An 18,477-nucleotide genomic window follows, 5' to 3' on the forward strand; every position below is an offset into this window, starting at 1 on the left:
CTTCCTGATTTCTTATTCTTTTGCATGTTTGTCACACAAAATGTTTCTGATCATCAAACACATTTAACCATTAGTCAAATATAACACAAGTAAACACAAAGTGCAGTTTTTAAATGATGGTGTTTATTATTTAGGGAGAAAAAAAATCCAAACCTACATGGCCCTGTGTGAAAAAGTAATTGCCCCCTTGTTAAAACATAACCTAACTGTGGTGTATCACACCTGAGTTCAATTTCCGTAGCCACCCCCAGGCCTGATTACTGCCACACCTGTTTCAATCAAGAAATCACTTAAATAGGAGCTGCCTGACACAGAGAAGTAGACCAAAAGCACCTCAAAAGCTAGACATCATGCCAAGATCCAAAGAAATTCAGGAACAAATGAGAACAGAAGTAATTGAGATCTATCAGTCTGGTAAAGGTTATAAAGCCATTTCTAAAGCTTTGGGACTCCAGCGAACCACAGTGAGAGCCATTATCCACAAATGGCAAAAACATGGAACAGTGGTGAACCTTCCCAGGAGTGGCCGGCCGACCAAAATTACCCCAAGAGCGCAGAGACGACTCATCCGAGAGGTCACAAAAGACCCCAGGACAACGTCTAAAGAACTGCAGGCCTCACTTGCCTCAATTAAGGTCAGTGTTCACGACTCCACCATAAGAAAGAGGACTGGGCAAAAACGGCCTGCATGGCAGATTTCCAAGACGCAAACCACTGTTAAGCAAAAAGAACATTAGGGCTCGTCTCAATTTTGCTAAGAAACATCTCAATGATTGCCAAGACTTTTGGGAAAATACCTTGTGGACTGATGAGTCAAAAGTTGAACTTTTTGGAAGGCAAATGTCCCGTTACATCTGGCATAAAAGGAACACAGCATTTCAGAAAAAGAACATCATACCAACAGTAAAATATGGTGGTGGTAGTGTGATGGTCTGGGGTTGTTTTGCTGCTTCAGGACCTGGAAGGCTTGCTGTGATAGATGGAACCATGAATTCTACTGTCTACCAAAAAATCCTGAAGGAGAATGTCCGGCCATCTGTTCGTCAACTCAAGCTGAAGCGATCTTGGGTGCTGCAACAGGACAATGACCCAAAACACACCAGCAAATCCACCTCTGAATGGCTGAAGAAAAACAAAATGAAGACTTTGGAGTGGCCTAGTCAAAGTCCTGACCTGAATCCAATTGAGATGCTATGGCATGACCTTAAAAAGGCAGTTCATGCTAGAAAACCCTCAAATAAAGCTGAATTACAACAATTTTGCAAAGATGATTGGACCAAAATTTCTCCAGAGCGCTCTAAAAGACTCATTGCAAGTTATCGCAAACGCTTGATTGCAGTTATTGCTGCTAAGGGTGGCCCAACCAGTTATTTGGTTCAGGGGGCAATTACTTTTTCACACAGGGCCATGTAGGTTTGGATTTTTTTTTCTCCCTAAATAATAAAAACCACCATTTACAAACTGCATTTTGTGTTTACTTGTGTTATATTTGACTAATGGTTAAATGTGTTTGATAATCAGAAACATTTTGTGTGACAAACATGCAAAAGAATAAGAAATCAGGAAGGGGCAAATAGTTTTTCACACCACTGTATTATAGAAATACTGTCTGAGTTTTCAAGACTGATCAATATCTCTTCTGGAATTGAAATAGGTGAGGAAAATTGGGCAGATTTTGTTTAGCAAAGTTTCTAATTTGGAGATAGTGGAAAAATTGTGTTGATAGGAAACTAAATTTAGAGTGTAATTGTTCATAGGATGCAAAAACATTATTTATATACAGATCTCTAAATGATTTGATCCCATACGTTTTCCAACTATTAAAAACTGTAAGTTTGAGAGGATGGAAAAAGGTAGCTATCATATAGAGGTGCCACAGATAAAATATTCTCTAACTTGAAATGCTTCATACATTGGTTCCAATTGGATTGTTAGTATACTTTATATTTACTGGTGTACAAAGCAAGGAATATAAAGAGATACTGCAGGATTTAATTTCTATTGCTGATCAAGCTAGTGTGTGTTCATCTATTTGTTTCAGTGTCCAGGTTTTTATAGCTTGTATGTTTGCCGCCCAGTAATAAAACTGAAAATTAGGTAGAGCTGTGCCACCTTCTGATTTAGGTTGTTGTAGGGTCACCCTTTGGTGAATTTTTTATAATATTTGTGTTTGTTTAATTTTTTCATTTCTTTTAAGCCTGCTTAGTTCGGGTTCAGGGTGCTTTGGGCTGGAGTATATCTCTACTACATGCTTCTACCAGGCCAATGTAAAATTGTTAATTAACCTCACTTGCATGTGTTTGGGATGCAAGACAATAGGCAGGTTTTTTGGAAGAAAAATACTCTACACATTACCTGGAAAGGATTTCAGACCCCTCACTCTTGACCTATGAAGTAGTAGCACCAACCACTGTGTCACCTAGGCTTTGCTGAATATTTTTTCTACCTACACTGTTCAGACAGCAGTCTTTATATGCTTAGGGTAGACATGGTGAAACAGCAGTAGCAAGTTAATTGTTTTCATCTGTGACTAATATGTTAATGTACTTCATTCTGTGTCTTTGTGAACTGTAAACTTTCAAAGCATTTTTCTTTTAATTTCTTTTAATTTTTTTCCAGGAGTTGTTGGGTTTGTTTTGCAACTGATGAAGATGACCGTACAGCTGAATGGGTTAGACCATGTAAGTGCAGAGGATCTACAAAATGGGTACACCAAGCCTGTTTGCAGAGATGGGTAGATGAAAAACAGAGAGGCAACAGTACGGCTCGGGTGGCATGCCCTCAGTGTAATGCTGAATACTTAATAGTATTCCCAAAACTAGGTAAGAGACTTTTGCTTGTTAATAATAATCATGTGTCTACTTGGGTTAGGGTTCTAAGGTTTTAATTTGGTGTCAAAGCTAGTATTACTGCTAAGTGAGGGTTTTTTTTTATTCCAGGGTCGTGTTAGATTTTGCTTAAAGACCTCAAATTCATATTCCAATCATTAATGCTGCATTTAGTCGTAAAATGCTGCTATTTTATGCTCTGTGTTATATTTTCTATAATAATATTAAAACATTTGATCACATCTGTGAAAAATTTCATTTAAAAATTTTTCATAAAAATTTAGTAAGTGATGGAATAAATAAATGTAGTTTGAAACAGAGTAAGTGCTGCCACCTCAAGAATCCAGTGTTCTTGGTTTTAAATGTGTAAAGTTTGCATGTTTTTCCTATGTCTGCGTGGGATTTCCTATGAGTACAAAGACATGCTGCCTAGGTCAATTGGCAGTCCATTCATTAGTTTCCTTATAGCTGTATTTAGTATTTTGCTTTTTGTATAGTAAATTAAAAGGACCACAGGTGACCCGCTCTTTTAGCATATGAGGGACTTAAAACACCAGAGTTAGATTACAACATAATAATATAACTTTCATCCATCTGCTTAATCCAATTGAGTGTCATGAGAGGCAGGAGACGACATTGGCAGCATTGGAAAGAAGTCCAGAAGTAACCCCAGATGGATGCTGCAGTCCATCATAGGGCCCACTCATGAGCGCACACACTGAGTTCTGCTAACACAAGCCAATTCAGAATTGCCAATAAGTCTTACTCACATGCTTTGTTTTATTATGAGCCCAAAAATATCTGAGATTTGAGTTTTTACTTTTTGTCCCCAAATGCCAGTACTTTCAAAGCAAAATTGTTTTGTTCGTGCATCCTGTGAAGGAAAAAAGAGAAAATTGAGCTTCCTCAACTTTTAAACTATAACAGTCCAAAAAAAAAATGGATGAATGAAGCTTTAACTTGTAAATAAACTGCAAAGCATATTATTGAAAATAATGCACATGATCCACCAGGCCAAATTACTATCACTTGGGCTTAAAAAAAAATTTTTCTCTTTAAGTTTCTTTTCACCTGGTGCAACTGGATTTGTACTTTTTTAAAGGCTTCAAATTTTGATAGTTGCCTTTGGCATTGGCAGGTTTTGTTGTTTTAAAAATTAAGATAGATATGTTTGGGGAGTTGTGTATAAGACTTCATGTATAGATATAAAAAAAATAAATAAATGACATACAGCTTAGATTTGCTTTCTTTTTCTCTAAGTGCTGACAGATTCGGCCTTCTGCCAAAATAAGCTACTGTTTATTTACACATTTATTTTCCATGATAGTAATCACTTTTTTTGCATCTTCTAAGATGTAAAAACAATATATTACTAGATTGAGATTCTTTGTAATACAGAAATTTGTGAAGGTTATTCACAATTAAACTTAAAAATAACATTTCCATCATTGATTATTTCATTAGCTGTATATCTGTTTTGTGGCCATCATAAGTAAGCACTCTTCTTGTATTGACTCGAGATAGATTATCATTTATTTATAATGGGTGAGCCAAAAAGAAGTACCATATTTCAAATATTTATTCTACAGTAATGCTACAAGATTAAATGAATTTCATTATGACGCAAGAAAGGGTATATAAAAGATTTTTTTCACTGTGCATTAGTGATATACCCTTCAAGACGATTTCTGAACACTTGCATAACTCATTCGGCCATTTCAAGGGGAATAGCCGAGATTTTGTGTCAAATAGCGTCCTTGAGGACGTCAATGTTTTGAGGTCAGTGTGTATACACCACAAGAAGAAATCACATAGACCAAGATCAGGCAAATGTGAACGCCACCCGACATTGCTGTGCAGGGAGAACAGCTTCCCTGGAAACATCTCCTGCAAAACTTGCATAGATCTCTGTGCTGTATGAGCTAATGCTCCATCCTGTTAAAACTAGGCATCCACCACATCCAGTTTTTCCAGCTAGGGCCGCAAAAAGTTCTCTAGCATTTCAGTGTACTGTTGCTCCACCCTCCTCAAAAAAGTAAGTGCCTACAATGCCAAATTCTACAACGCCGCACCAAACTGTAACACGCTCACTGTGCAGGGGTCTCTGATAAGTTTACAAGGGTTGGTTTCAGCGCAGTAGTGAAAGTTTTGCTTATTTACGCAACCATTCAAATGGAAATGTGCCTCGTCACTACACATGACGATGGCATTTCGAACGGTTTGCAGAATGTTTGCGCACAACTCTCTATGGCTCACCCAGTCTCTCTCAGTGAGTTCCTACACTACCATCATTTTGTATGGATGGAAATTCAGTCCCTCTTGCAAAATCCTCCTTAAAGACGTGTTGGAAATGCCTAACGCAGAAGCATGTGTGTGCGCTGAATGTCTAGGAGACTGCAAAATTGATGCACTTACAGCTTGGATGTTTTCAAGCCTTCGTACAGTCCGAGGACAGCCTAGGGATTTTCTGTTCAATGTTGTACCCATTTGTCTAAATTTAGACACCCACTAATGAGTTGTTTTCTGATTTGGGACATCACTGTTGGGAGGAATGCTGAAGTGTGTTCGGAAGGCGAGTTGCATAGTGATGATGGATTTATTGTTTTTGAAGAACGCCTTGACAGCGAAAGCATGGTGCGTTCCAGACTGAGGCATGTTGCCAACTGAAAACTACAATGGATCACCTATCAAAGGACCTCCCCACCCCACAACCCTATCGGCTGCCTTTTCCTAGCGCAGTGACCTTGAGAAATGTGGTACTTCATTTTGGCTCACCCTGTATTTTTCAGCAGATAATTTTTCCATTGCAACATGCTATTTGTTTATAATGATTTTTGAAGTGATTGATCAAATAATCAAGTGGCTTTCCTATTGGAGAACAGAGTGAAGAGCAGTATTTTCTCCCTTCATGCTGTTTGTATAGTTAGGAGCTGTGCACAGCAACCATCGTGGTAAAAAAAGGCATTCTGAAATAAATATCGCTGGCATTAAAACTGCCATTTAGATAAGTCACAGTGTGATGATAAAAACAGTTAAAAACATATATATATAATTTGAAATTAAATGCTTAATAATTTAATATAGCTGCATTATTTTAAAAAAACAATGAAGTTTGCACTGCATAGAATTAGATGACTATTTATCTATCTAATTTTGTATTTTGTATCAATTTAATTACCGTATTCACTCAAGTATAAGACGACCCGAATAAAAGCCAAGGTACCTAATTTTACCTTCAAAAACTGGAAAAACTTATTGACTTGAGTATAAGCCTAGGGTGGGAAATGCAGCATCTACTGATAAGTTTCAATAATCAAAATAAATACCAATAAAATTACCGTACATTAATTGAGGCATCAGTAGGTTAAATGTTTTTGAGTATTTATTTCAAAGTAAAACAGTAAACTAGCTCTGTAAGTGGAGAAGAGGGTCAACAAAAACAATATGGTATCTCTGTCTCGCGTGCGTGTGTGTGTGTCTCTCTCTCTCTCTGTGTGTGTACACTACAGCTTTTTGTCGGGTTGGCGGGGGCAGCAGGTAAAGCCGAGGGTGACGTTTTTCAGCACATTTTGGGTGCTGAAAAACTCGGCTTATATTCGAGTATATACGGTACTCTTTTTATTTATTCTGCCTTTTTAATTATTAAATTTGGCACAAATGATATTCGATACTTTTGCAGTAGCAACAGTGTATCCAGTTCACCTTTGTTGTCCAACACTGCAGTTAGCTTCCAGTACCCTGCCACTTTACTATTCACATCAAGGAGACTTCCGTGTGGTTTGTATATATTGCTCATGGTAAAGGTGCTATATACATAAAATGTACTATTTAGTCCTGTATACAGGTGCTGGTCATAAAATTAGAATATCATGACAAAGTTGATTTATTTCAGTAATTCCATTCAAAAAGTGAAACTTGTATATTAGATTCATTCATTACACACAGACTGATGTATTTCAAATGTTTATTTCTTTTAATGTTGATGATTATAACTGACAACTAATGAAAGTCCCAAATTCAGTATCTCGGAAAATTAGAATATTGTGAAAATGTCAATATTGAAGACACTTCGTTACACACTCTAATCAGCTAATTAACTCAAAACATCTGCAAAAGCCTTTAAATGGTCTCTCAGTCTAGTTCTGTAGGCTACACAATCATGGGGAAGACTGCTGACTTGACAGTTGTCCAAAAGACAACCATTGACACCTTGCACAAGGAGGGCAAGACACAAAAGGTCATTGCTAAAGAGGCTGGCTGTTCACAGAGCTCTGTGTCCAAGCACATTAATAGAGAGGCGAAGGGAAGGACAAGATGTGGTAGAAAAAAGTGTACAAGCAATAGGGATAACCGCACCCTGGAGAGGATTGTGAAACAAAACCCATTCAAAAATGTGGGGGAGATTCACAAAGAGTGGACTGCAGCTGGAGTCAGTGCTTCAAGAACCACCACGCACAGACGTATGCAAGACATGGGTTTCAGCTGTCGCATTCCTTGTGTCAAGCCACTCTTGAACAAGAGACAGCGTCAGAAGCGTCTCGCATTTGGACTGCTGCTGAGTGGTCCAAAGTTATGTTCTCTAATGAAAGTAAATTTTGCATTTCCTTTGGAAGTCAAGGTCCCAGAGTCTGGAGGAAGAGAGGAGAGGCACAGAATCCACGTTGCGTGAGGTCCAGTGTAAAGTTTCCACAGTCAGTGATGGTTTGGGGTGCCATGTCATCTGCTGGTGTTGGTTCATTGTGTTTTCTGAGGTCCAAGGTCAACGCAGCCGTCTACCAGGAAGTTTTAGAGCACTTCATGCTTCCTGCTGCTGACGAACTTTATGGAGATGCAGATTTCATTTTCCAACAGGACCTGGCACCTGCACACAGTGCCAAAGCTACCAGTACCTGGTTTAAGGACCATGGTATCCCTGTTCTTGATTGGCCAGCAAACTCGCCTGACCTTAACCCCATAGAAAATCTATGGGGTATTGTAAAGAGGGAGATGCAATACGCCAGACCCAACAATTCAGAAGAGCTGAAGGCCACTATCAGAGCAACATGGGCTCTCATAACACCTGAGCAGTGCCACAGACTGATCGACTCCATGCCACGCTGCATTGCTGCAGTAATCCAGGCCAAAAGAGCCCCAACTAAATATTGAGTGCTGTACATACTCATACTTTTCATGTTCATACCTTTCAGTTGGCCAACATTTCTAAAAATCCTTTTTTTTGCATTGGTCTTAATTGATATTCTAATTTTCCGAGATACTGAATTTGGGACTTTCATTAGTTGTCAGTTATAATCATCAGCATTAAAAGAAATAAACATTTGAAATACATCAGTCTGTGTGTAATGAATGAATCTAATATACAAGTTTCACTTTTTGAATGGAATTACTGAAATAAATCAACTTTGTCATGATATTCTAATTTTATGACCAGCACCTGTATGAAAAACATTTTATAAATAAAATTTGTTCATATAGAAATTATACATTTTATTGTTGAGAAAGTGTGAGAGAGCTTGTTTCTCAAAGTATACCTGTATATGAAATGTGAAAATTTAAGCTCGATATGGTCAGGCATTAAAATCCCATCATTTGAACAGTTTGATTTTACTGAGCAGTCCAGTGCTTCAAGCAGATGATTTTGAATAAGGGAGAGATTTTTTGTTCAAAAGGATGTAGAGAACATTTTTAGAAAGTTAAAAATAAATGAAGTCTTCTTGGAAGGCTCTTGAAATCTTGTGCTGAACTTGTCATTAGAAAACTACAAGGTTCCAAAGCAACAAAAACAAGCTTCAGTAATCACTGTAGCTAAAAAAATGTAAAACCTTAAAAATCTTCAGACCAGTGGCTCTTAGTCACTGGTTATAAAATCATTTTATAAACTTTTATTTTAAAGATGAAGCTTGCAGGAAAACATTTCAACTTGTCTAGTAATCTAATAGGGGGACAGTGGGTGCCATTATCATTTTGCTTCATCTGTTATTTAACCACTTGGAGGGAATCAAGACTCTTATCAGGCTCCTATTTGTAGACTTCTCATCAGCTTTTAATACCATCTATCCCTGCCTTCCTGCAAAAGGACTTATACAATTTTTAATTTGGATTTTAGTCAGGTAGAGTGGTTGGTTGACTTTCTAACACATAGGACTCGAAGATTGCAAGTAAATTGTTGTCTGTATGACATGCTTTCCTCATCCACATGATCCTCTCAGGACTGTGTTTTTTGCCTGTTTTGCACATTCTCTACACTAATGGGTGTTGCAGTAAATTTGAAAACAGGTTCACCTTAAAATTTGCTGATGTCTCAGTGATTGTAAACCCACTGAAAGAGAATGAAACCAGTCATGGACCAGTAGTAAATGGTTTTGTTTATTGATGTGATGAGTCTTTTCTACACCTAAATATTATAAAAACTAAGGAACTAATTGATTTTAGAAGAAATCCGATTCATCCACAAGAAACAATCATCAAAGACCAGGCAGTGGAGATTGTTGGCCGTTACAAATACCTAGAGACAATCATAGACTGGCTTGTGATGTTTTTCATGAAAATACAGAAGACAAAAGGGACTGCAGGGCCTCCACTGCTTGAGGAATCAGTCTTATTAGTATGAAATCTAATATTATGTTACTATATTTTTTTTAACAAATCTTGTGATGAGTCTGTCTTATGTTCTGCTGGCCTGGTTTGGAAATCTTAATGTTAGCAACAAAAACAGAATAAATCAAATGTGGTTTGTATATATTGCTCATGGTAAAGGTGCTATATACATAAAATGTACTATTTAGTCCTGTATACAGGTGCTGGTCATAAAATTAGAATATCGTGACAAAGTTGATTTATTTCAGTAATTCCATTCAAAAAGTGAAACTTGTATATTAGATTCATTCATTACACACAGACTGATGTATTTCAAATGTTTATTTCTTTTAATGTTGATGATTATAACTGACAACTAATGAAAGTCCCGAATTCAGTATCTCGGAAAATTAGAATATTGTGAAAATGTCAATATTGAAGACACCTGGTGCCACACTCTAATCAGCTAATTAACTCAAAACATCAGAGAGCTCTGTGTCCAAGCACATTAATAGAGAGGCGAAGGGAAGGACAAGATGTGGTAGAAAAAAGTGTACAAGCAATAGGGATAAATCAAATTACAAAATATAACAGTAAAATAAGGTATCATCAGTCAAATCTCACGGACCTGTTTAATAAGAAAGTGTTACAGAGAGTATTTTGAGACAATTCTGACCTGCTACATTCTGAATTTCAGTTTTTGCCATTAGGTCACAGGTTAAAGGTTCCGAGGCTAAACAGCAAATGGTTCAAATACTCATTCATTCCAACTTCTTTTAATCTTATAAATTAGTTTAACATTAATAAACAGCAGTAATTTGCATCAGTCATTAGGTAGGCAAAATGTTGGTTTTTCAGTGTAATATGCTTTATCTAGTGTTTCACCATAAATGTGATCGCTACTGTGTTACATTTATTTGCATAACGTTTGTATAATGGCTGTGTTTTTTGTTATGTTGTGGTCTTGCTGTGAATCCTGCTGAAAAATCAAATTTTCATGGTGCTGTGTTGTTTATGACATCTGTCCTCTTCTGTCTAGATGTCATCAGACTGTAATCTTTCTCTACTGAATGGAAGGAGATGTACCAGCCCATTGTGTAACTTAATGCTCAGAACCCTAATCAGTTCCTTAAATAACATGATTATGCATGGATATGTTGTATTTAAAGCCACTGATGCACAGTAATATGTGAATCAACTGATTTACATATCTACATAATGTATAGATTAAGCTAATGTTTGCTTGTAGATGAGATTCTACTGTATCAATTTTTTTTTTGTATAGATGTTGCAGTATATTTCGAAAATATTTCTTTTGCAAATTTTTTTACATCATTGCTTGTATTCTTAATATTGTTTGAAATCTGTGTAAATTCCTTTTATGGTATAAGGCTGGCCAAAGTACTTGATTACTGTAAAATTTAGCAACTCTCTTGGACATTATGAAGATTACTTAGTGTAATATGCTGTCTCACATTAGAAGAAATTAACTTACTGGAACCACTTTAATCTACTTGTAAACCACAAAGAAACATTTTTGAAAAATTTTTGTCGAGTCTTTCACTTTTTCATTTTCAGTATGCCTTTGTTTTTTCTAGGACCTCTAGTTTATGTCTTGGATCTTGCAGACCGTCTGATTTCTAAAGCATGCCCATTTGCTGCTGCAGGCATTATGGTTGGTTCTATCTACTGGACAGCTGTGACATATGGTGCTGTTACTGTGATGCAGGTAATATGTTCCTCTCTTGTCATGAAAAGACATTTAAATTTAATCACTGTCAATAAAATTGTAGAGGACTAAAAAGTCTGTTTACAGAAAAAAAAATTTAATAATGTTCCACAGTCGCAAAAGGCACATTGTTTTCTTTGCCTTAAGATCATTAAAGATATATATTTCGCCAAATCCTGCTTACAAACAAAATATTTTGCAGTTCAAACATTCTGACAAAGCATGCATTCACTGCTTTTCAATCTGTCTAATATAAATATAATAAAATGTAATAAAAATATCTAATGTAATATAAATAAAATCAAATGAGACAAAGACTCAATAAAGGACTTATAAAAAAAGTGTCTTCATAGTTTTGTCCATTTTAAAACAATTGAGTTTTCTAAGAAATAAAAGCATGTCTGACCTAACAAATTTGTTCTGTGTTATGATCAAAGTTTAGCCTGCCATCAATGATTGTCCCATAATGTGTGTAATGCTCTAACATTTCCAGTCTCCCCTTTCATTAAAGTTGATACAGTGTAAGGAGGAGAGCATCTGTAAAAAGGAATGACAACACCATTGGACAGAATCATCAACAATAGGTTCATGGCTGTCTTCCTTACCTTGTAGAAGACTTGCATTCTGTGTGTTTACATGCACTTTAATAACCTGATTATTCATAGAAACCTGATTTCTAAAATGCCATGTAAACCCTTATTCCAATTGTTAAGAATTTTTTGCAGTCTGCGCTTGTCCATTGCACTTTTCAACCAGTGTGTGTATTTGCTTTGCACAAGTTTTCAGCAACTTCCGGTAGTAGTATCCACAAAATAAATTTCCTGAGGAAAATGCTTAAGCAGTTGTATTATTCCTTCTCCTGGCTGAAATACTCTGTCTCATAACTCTTTTTTGCACTGTTTAAAGGCGCCAGAGAAGGACTCCAGATGATTACTTGTGCATGTAAACACGTATTATTAAGCAACTATGTTACTGCCTAACAAGGTTATTCACCTTAACCTGATTATGTGTGTGCATATAAATGCACTAAATGACAGAGTCATCTGCAAATTTCAGGATATGTCTGTCTTTGTGTGAGGTCCTACAGTAATTTGTATATAAGATGAACAAAAAGGGTGACAGACGGCATACTTGAGGTGTACTGATAGATATATGTAGGCTATTAGAACACCAGCTATTAAGACTCACCCTTTGTGTTCTGTTAGTTTGAAGTCCACAATCCACCCTAGCAAATTAGGGACTTAACAGAATTGATCAGTTAGTTTATCAACTAAAATGTGGGTCTGGATTGTATTTAAAGCTGAAAGAAATCTTTAAAATGCAATCTTGCATGATTGTTTTTTTTTAATCCTTCCGAATGCTCATACAGTAAATTGAGAAGTTTTGGAATGTTAACCCCTCCCCCTTGCTCTGTATGGAAATTGATATGGATCCTGATTGGCCTGGGTTTTGTGTAGTGGTTGTTTTTTTAATTAACTTCCTAAAGGATTTCATGATGTGAAAAGTTAAGGCCACCAATCTGAAGTCACTTGATGCTTTGGGGTGTGTAGTTTTTGCTAATGAAATAACATTTGCCTGTTTTCATAAGGAGGGCACTTGTCCAAGGACATCTTAAATATGGGGTGGAATAATGGAGAGAGCTGCTCTGCACAGGAGTGAAGCAGGTGCCCAGTTATTCTGTTTGGACCCGATCTTTTTTATTTTAGTTTGTTTATGGATGTTTCTGACTTCTTTCTTGTTAAAGAAGGGCTGACTCATGGCTTCAGTTCTGAGTCTGTTCTTTTGCTAATATCCAATGCAAAAACTTGTTTCAAATCTTGAATAGAATTCATTGAATTTTTGAACCAATGTGTACTCCATTTTAACTAATTCCAATTCAACATAATTACTGCATTTAATGTGAATTCCAGCCATCATCTACTTGCCATTCCACAATGGTAATCCATCGCTTATTGTTAGGGTATATTGTGACTGATATGCAAGAATTTTGGTATCCTAACAAAATTTTATATAACAGCTTACGGTGCCTGCCATTTCATCATTGTCAGTATAGGATTATTTAAACATGGACCAGTTAGTGTATTCAAAACAGCCATGCAGGCACTTAATAGAATCTTCATCCTAGACTTTGATCTCTATAATTTCAGGTGTTTCTTGTTTTATAGATTGGAATAAGTTGGTCATTGTTATCATTTGATGCTCCCAGAGGAGGGTTGGATCTCAATTCATTAATGAAAATTTGAAGTTCTTGTAGCACTGATCAAGCACTTTGTTGTGGGGAAAATGTCATTTTGGTAAAAAAAAAAAAAAAAATACTATAGTGTTCTGCCCAAAATAAAATTCAGAGATCAGGAAATAGCAATTCAAACTTCTGTATGACTCTGGAGAAGGTATTAGTATGCCCTTAAAGGAATATAGACACTTGTAATGACAATTTTTGGAAACATACTGGTCAAATATAAACGGGGTGTAGTGAAACAGAAATTTTATATCCTTTGTGCACGTTTTTTTCTGTAATCATAACTGTTTTTTATTTATAAAAAGGGAGACTCCTCCACTGTGTGACTTACTAATGATGGCTAAGTCTCTGTCCAAATGAACTAGTACACCATATCCATAGATCTTTAAATCTGAGTCATTTCTATTTAGCCAGGTTTCTGTAAATGCCATAACGCAAGCAGCTCTGTAATTGGCCTGAAAGCATACACATGCTTGAAGATCATCCAATTTCTTTGTATTTCCCATTATAAGAGTTAGTTCAAGGATTTGGCACTCGTCACAGTTTTTTTCAGTCTTACTTGAATACCTCCTCTTTTCCCCCTTTTTTGTTTTTTTTTTCTAGTCACACAACTATTATAGCAAGTTGCACTATTTAAAGTAATGCCAAGATTCACTGAGAAAATCTGGTTGTATATTTGTGTGTTAAGTTCTACTAAAACAGGTTACTCCTAACTGTATTTAATCCGTGCAGGTTGATTAGGAGAGGTAGCTTGAAGAACCAAAGTCAAATGAAAGTAAATCCATATAATAAAGATAAGAATAAACATTCTGAATGTGCTTACTTTGCTGCAACACCATTACCTCCCAGAAAACAAAAGATAAGGAAATGTAACACAAATTTAAGAGTGTACTCACACTAGCAATTCGTTCCGTGCATTTGTCCGCATGTAACCCCGCAAAGTCTAGTTCGCTTGACTAGTGTGATTGCTCCATGCTGGGCCAAATGTACCGTGCCCTGGCCCGCTTGGAAGAGGTGGGTCCGAGCATGGTTCAGTAGCACTCAGGAACAGTGTGATCGCTAAGCGTGCCCGAGCACGGAAAACAGACATGATGTCAACGAGGCGTCAAGTCAGAAAGTGCAATTCTCATTTCATTCAGCATCTTTTGAGTTAAGGGTTTTTATTCTTACATTACACATGAACGTAAATTGTAGTTGGCAAGAAAAGCTGCAAATTCCTCCCTTAACATAATTTGTCACTGTTAAAAAAAATTTTTATTGATAGCAAAACGCTGCGCTGCACACTCAGTAAATCTGTTAGAGGGTAGAGAGTATTATACTACTCTGCACGAACCCAAAATGACCACAAAATAAATAAAATCATTTTGACTTGCTTGCTGTCACTCTGTGTTCGGATATTATTTTGCCTTTACACTAAGTCACATTGTCATGATTAAAGCATGCTCGGGCCCAGAACGTTAAGTGCACAGTGAATACAAACATTGTGTTAGTGGGGGGGTTTTGGGGTAATGGTGTATGGGGTGGACAATTGCGCTTGGGCACGGTACAGAACACATGTGCCTAGTGTGAGTACACCCTTAAAGAGGGGCACTTTTACCTCCTAGTTGCTTTACAGCTAACACAGTTGTTTCCCTTGCTTGCTTCAGTTCAGTTTTGCTGTATTGCTCAATTGTGTGTGCTTGTGCGTGTGTGTGTGTGTGTGTGTGTGTGCAGACCCATTAAGGAAAAGCAGAGAAGGGAGGTAGAGTATATTTTTCTTATGAGTGGTGGATGTGTATGGCTTCCTTGCACTTTGATGACCTGTTATATTCAGCTCTTCGTTCATCATTCTGGCACACATGTAACCAGCCTGTCCTTGAAATTCACAATTTATGTTACACAACATTGCGCCTGCATTGCATAGTAGTTAGAAAAAATTTTGTGTGCAGCAATAACACAGCGTATGTCGCTACATCTGATGTCACTTTTGCTGTACTGTCCTCACAACAAGCATCAAGTATAAACCAGACTTTAGGCAGGGGTTATGGCAGTCTGGCGCACTGTAAGTAGCAGTCTTTAAAAGTGATACCAAAATTTAGGATCATATCTGAAGAACTTAGTCTTTTATGTTTATCAAAATGCGTTTGTTCAGGGTTGCATGTAGCAAGTACCAAGATCCATAACATCTGGTAGCCTGCCATGATTTGCGAGTCTGTAATTTGAATGTGCAGAGTGAAAATCTGATAGTCCGGGGAATCCAGATAAAGTCAATGAATAGCTCCCACACTTATTCTGTAAGTGTGACACATAAGCATGGCGCTCGCGATCTTGTGATCTGCAGATTGTGTCATATAAACATGTCACAGAACGAATTAAAAATAATTCTAAAATGTATTGAATTTTCAAATCATTGCATGTTTCTAAAAATAAGTTCAGAACAAAGAATAACTCCATAAATATATCAAAACAATGACTATTTTATAACAAGTTAACATTTTCAAAATATAGCAGTATAAATACATATACATAATTGATGTTTCTTTTTCTTAAACACAAGGATGGATATTTCCCCAACACAACAAAGCATCAAGTATAGAAACTGAATGTTTTACAAAAGCAGAACAAAACAGCTCATGAGAATGCTGAGAAAACATACCTCAAACCCCTAAACATCAACACACCATTGGAGAAAATGTTTTGTTACTTATCAAACCTCAAGTCCGCAATCTTGGTTTTACCTTTGATAGTAATCTACTGTTTTGAGAAACAAGTACATTCTGTAGTCAAGAGTTGCTTTTTCCAACTTCGTCTATTAGGTAAGATAAACCTTTTTTTTATCTTCTAGGGATCTTGAGATAGCTACTCATGCGTTTATTTTTTCTCGCCTTGATTACTGCACTCGCTGTATTCTGGGATTAATAAATCCCTGATACACAGGTTACAGTTGGTCCAAAATGCTGCCGCTCGCTTTCTGGTTGGGGCAAGAAAGTATGACTCTGTTTCTCCAGTATTAGCTTCTTTGCACTGGCTGCCTGTCAGTTTTCGAATTGATTTTAAAATCTTGCTGCTAGTTTTTAAATCTTTACATGGGCTTGCCCCTGCCTATTTATCTGAACTGTGTGTTTTACATCAGCCATCTAGTTAGCTTAGATCTTCTGGTCAGCTGTCTCTGGTTGTCCCTCGTACCAAGTGTTAAACTAAGGGGGACAGGGTTTTTGCAGCTGCTGCGCCTCGCCTGTGGAATGCTTTATCTCATCACATAAAGGAGTCGTCTACAATTGAACTGTTCAAAACAAGACTAAAGACTCATTTCTATTCACTTGCATTCCATGACCTTCAGTAATACTGATGGTTTCCTCTTTGTGATTATAGAACATTACTTCTATTTTTTATGTATTTAACATTACTTCTATTTATTATGTATTTTATTTTATGTTCATAGATTTTATTTCTATTTATGTTTTATGTTAATTTATTTTGTTTTTCTTTTATTCTCTTATTGTAAAGCACTTTAGCTTCAGCATTACTATGTTGTTTTAAATGTGCTATATAAATAAATTGACATTGACATTATTATTTGAGATCCATTTTGAAATACTGGAAGAGAGATTTCAAATAATGCAAAACCTGTGCAGCCCATCAGCATCTCAAGTGCAAGTTTACCTGTCACAAGCAATAGTTTCAAGAAGCAAAAAGGTACTTGCTTACTTGCAGACCAATAGGGGTCATTTTCCTGCACTTGGTGAAGTGTCACAAGATTACCTGTTTGCGCCATGTAGACAGCGAAATGTTGTTCGACTTGGCTTCACATTTATACTGCATTCATGTACTATCAGAGCATTTGGAGCTCTGAGTTATGATGTTTCACATTCCCACTTCACGTGTGTTCATATGAATTTCTTGTTGGACTATTCAGTGATGCACAAGGTCACTATTAATTTGTTACTTGATCTTTAAAAGTGCAATTTAAGATTAACTATGTAGTTTTTGTGAAAATAAAGAAAACAAACATGTTAAATGTGTATAACTTTGCACCAAAAGCAATTCAATTAGAAAAATTGCACTTCCTGGCAAACCAGGTTATATTTTTTAAAAACAATTTTAAAGAGTTTGTTTAAATGGAAATATCCTGAGTTATCTTGGAATTTACTAATTCAACAGTACATATATAATTATGTTTGAATTTTTATATTTAGTCTTTTTATGTAGTATTTTTCAGTTACTAGACAGAAAATGTCAGAATAAATTTAGAATGTGCACATGCTAAGATAAATTCGGTAGTTTATAATGATACCAATATGTTGTTATTGAAAACCCCAAAAGATTACCCGTCCCCCCCCCCCCCCATTTGTTATTACAGCTCAAGCCCTGCATTGTATTTTGAAATTTCTAAATGACTTGTTTGCTTAAATAATAGTAGGGCTACTACTTGTTTAAAATACCAGTATTTTAAATCTGTTATTATTGGTAGTATTTATATGTTTTATTTTGTATTACAGAAAAAGGCATAATTTTGTTCACTCACAATAATGGAGGTAATTTAAAGTAAAAGCCATCAAATGGGATTTTTGTTTTTGTCGTGGTATCAAAAAGTATCATAAAATTTCACTTGTATCAAATACAAAAATTCTGGTATTGTGACAGACTACTCCTCGCTGTGTAGGTCATCTCAAACTTCTTTGAGAGACTTGTTCTGGGGCACATGAAGACAACTCTCTCTCTCCTACCTTGCACCAGTACCAGTACGCCTATAGGGTGAACAGATCCACAGAGGATGCCTTAAACACTGTGCTCCACATTGCAATATCTCACCTAGAGCAGAAAGGAGCATATGTGAGGCTGCTGTTCGTGGATTATAGCTCTGCCTTTAATACAATTGTCCCCAGGATACTAATCAGGAAGCTACAGGACCTGGGCATCCACGAGCAACTGTGCCTATGGATTCAGGACTTCCTGACCAACCGCCCACAAACAGTGAGACTTGGTCCCCACACTTCCCCAGTCCTGGCAGTACAGGAGCACTGCAAGGATGTGTGCCCAGCCCTGCTCTATACTCCTTTTACACCTATGACTGCATGGCTATTCATCCCACAATCACGATCATCACGTTTGCGTATGACACAAAGGTC

The 18,477-nt window shown here is 36.7% G+C and overlaps 1 protein-coding gene across 1 annotated transcript in view; it reads left to right on the plus strand.

The window, feature by feature from the left end:
• The window catches only part of marchf5 (membrane-associated ring finger (C3HC4) 5), a 92,890-nt gene that overhangs the window by 47,007 nt on the left and 27,406 nt on the right, over window positions 1-18,477 (plus strand). Inside the window, exons 2-3 of the mRNA XM_028795354.2 lie at window positions 2,620-2,822; window positions 11,000-11,130. Of these exons, the coding sequence (XP_028651187.1) occupies window positions 2,620-2,822; window positions 11,000-11,130 (334 nt within the window). The remainder of the gene's footprint in view (window positions 1-2,619; window positions 2,823-10,999; window positions 11,131-18,477) is intronic.

This window comes from Erpetoichthys calabaricus, chromosome 2, assembly GCF_900747795.2.
Source record: "Erpetoichthys calabaricus chromosome 2, fErpCal1.3, whole genome shotgun sequence".
NCBI classification, from domain to species: Eukaryota; Metazoa; Chordata; class Cladistia; order Polypteriformes; family Polypteridae; genus Erpetoichthys; species Erpetoichthys calabaricus.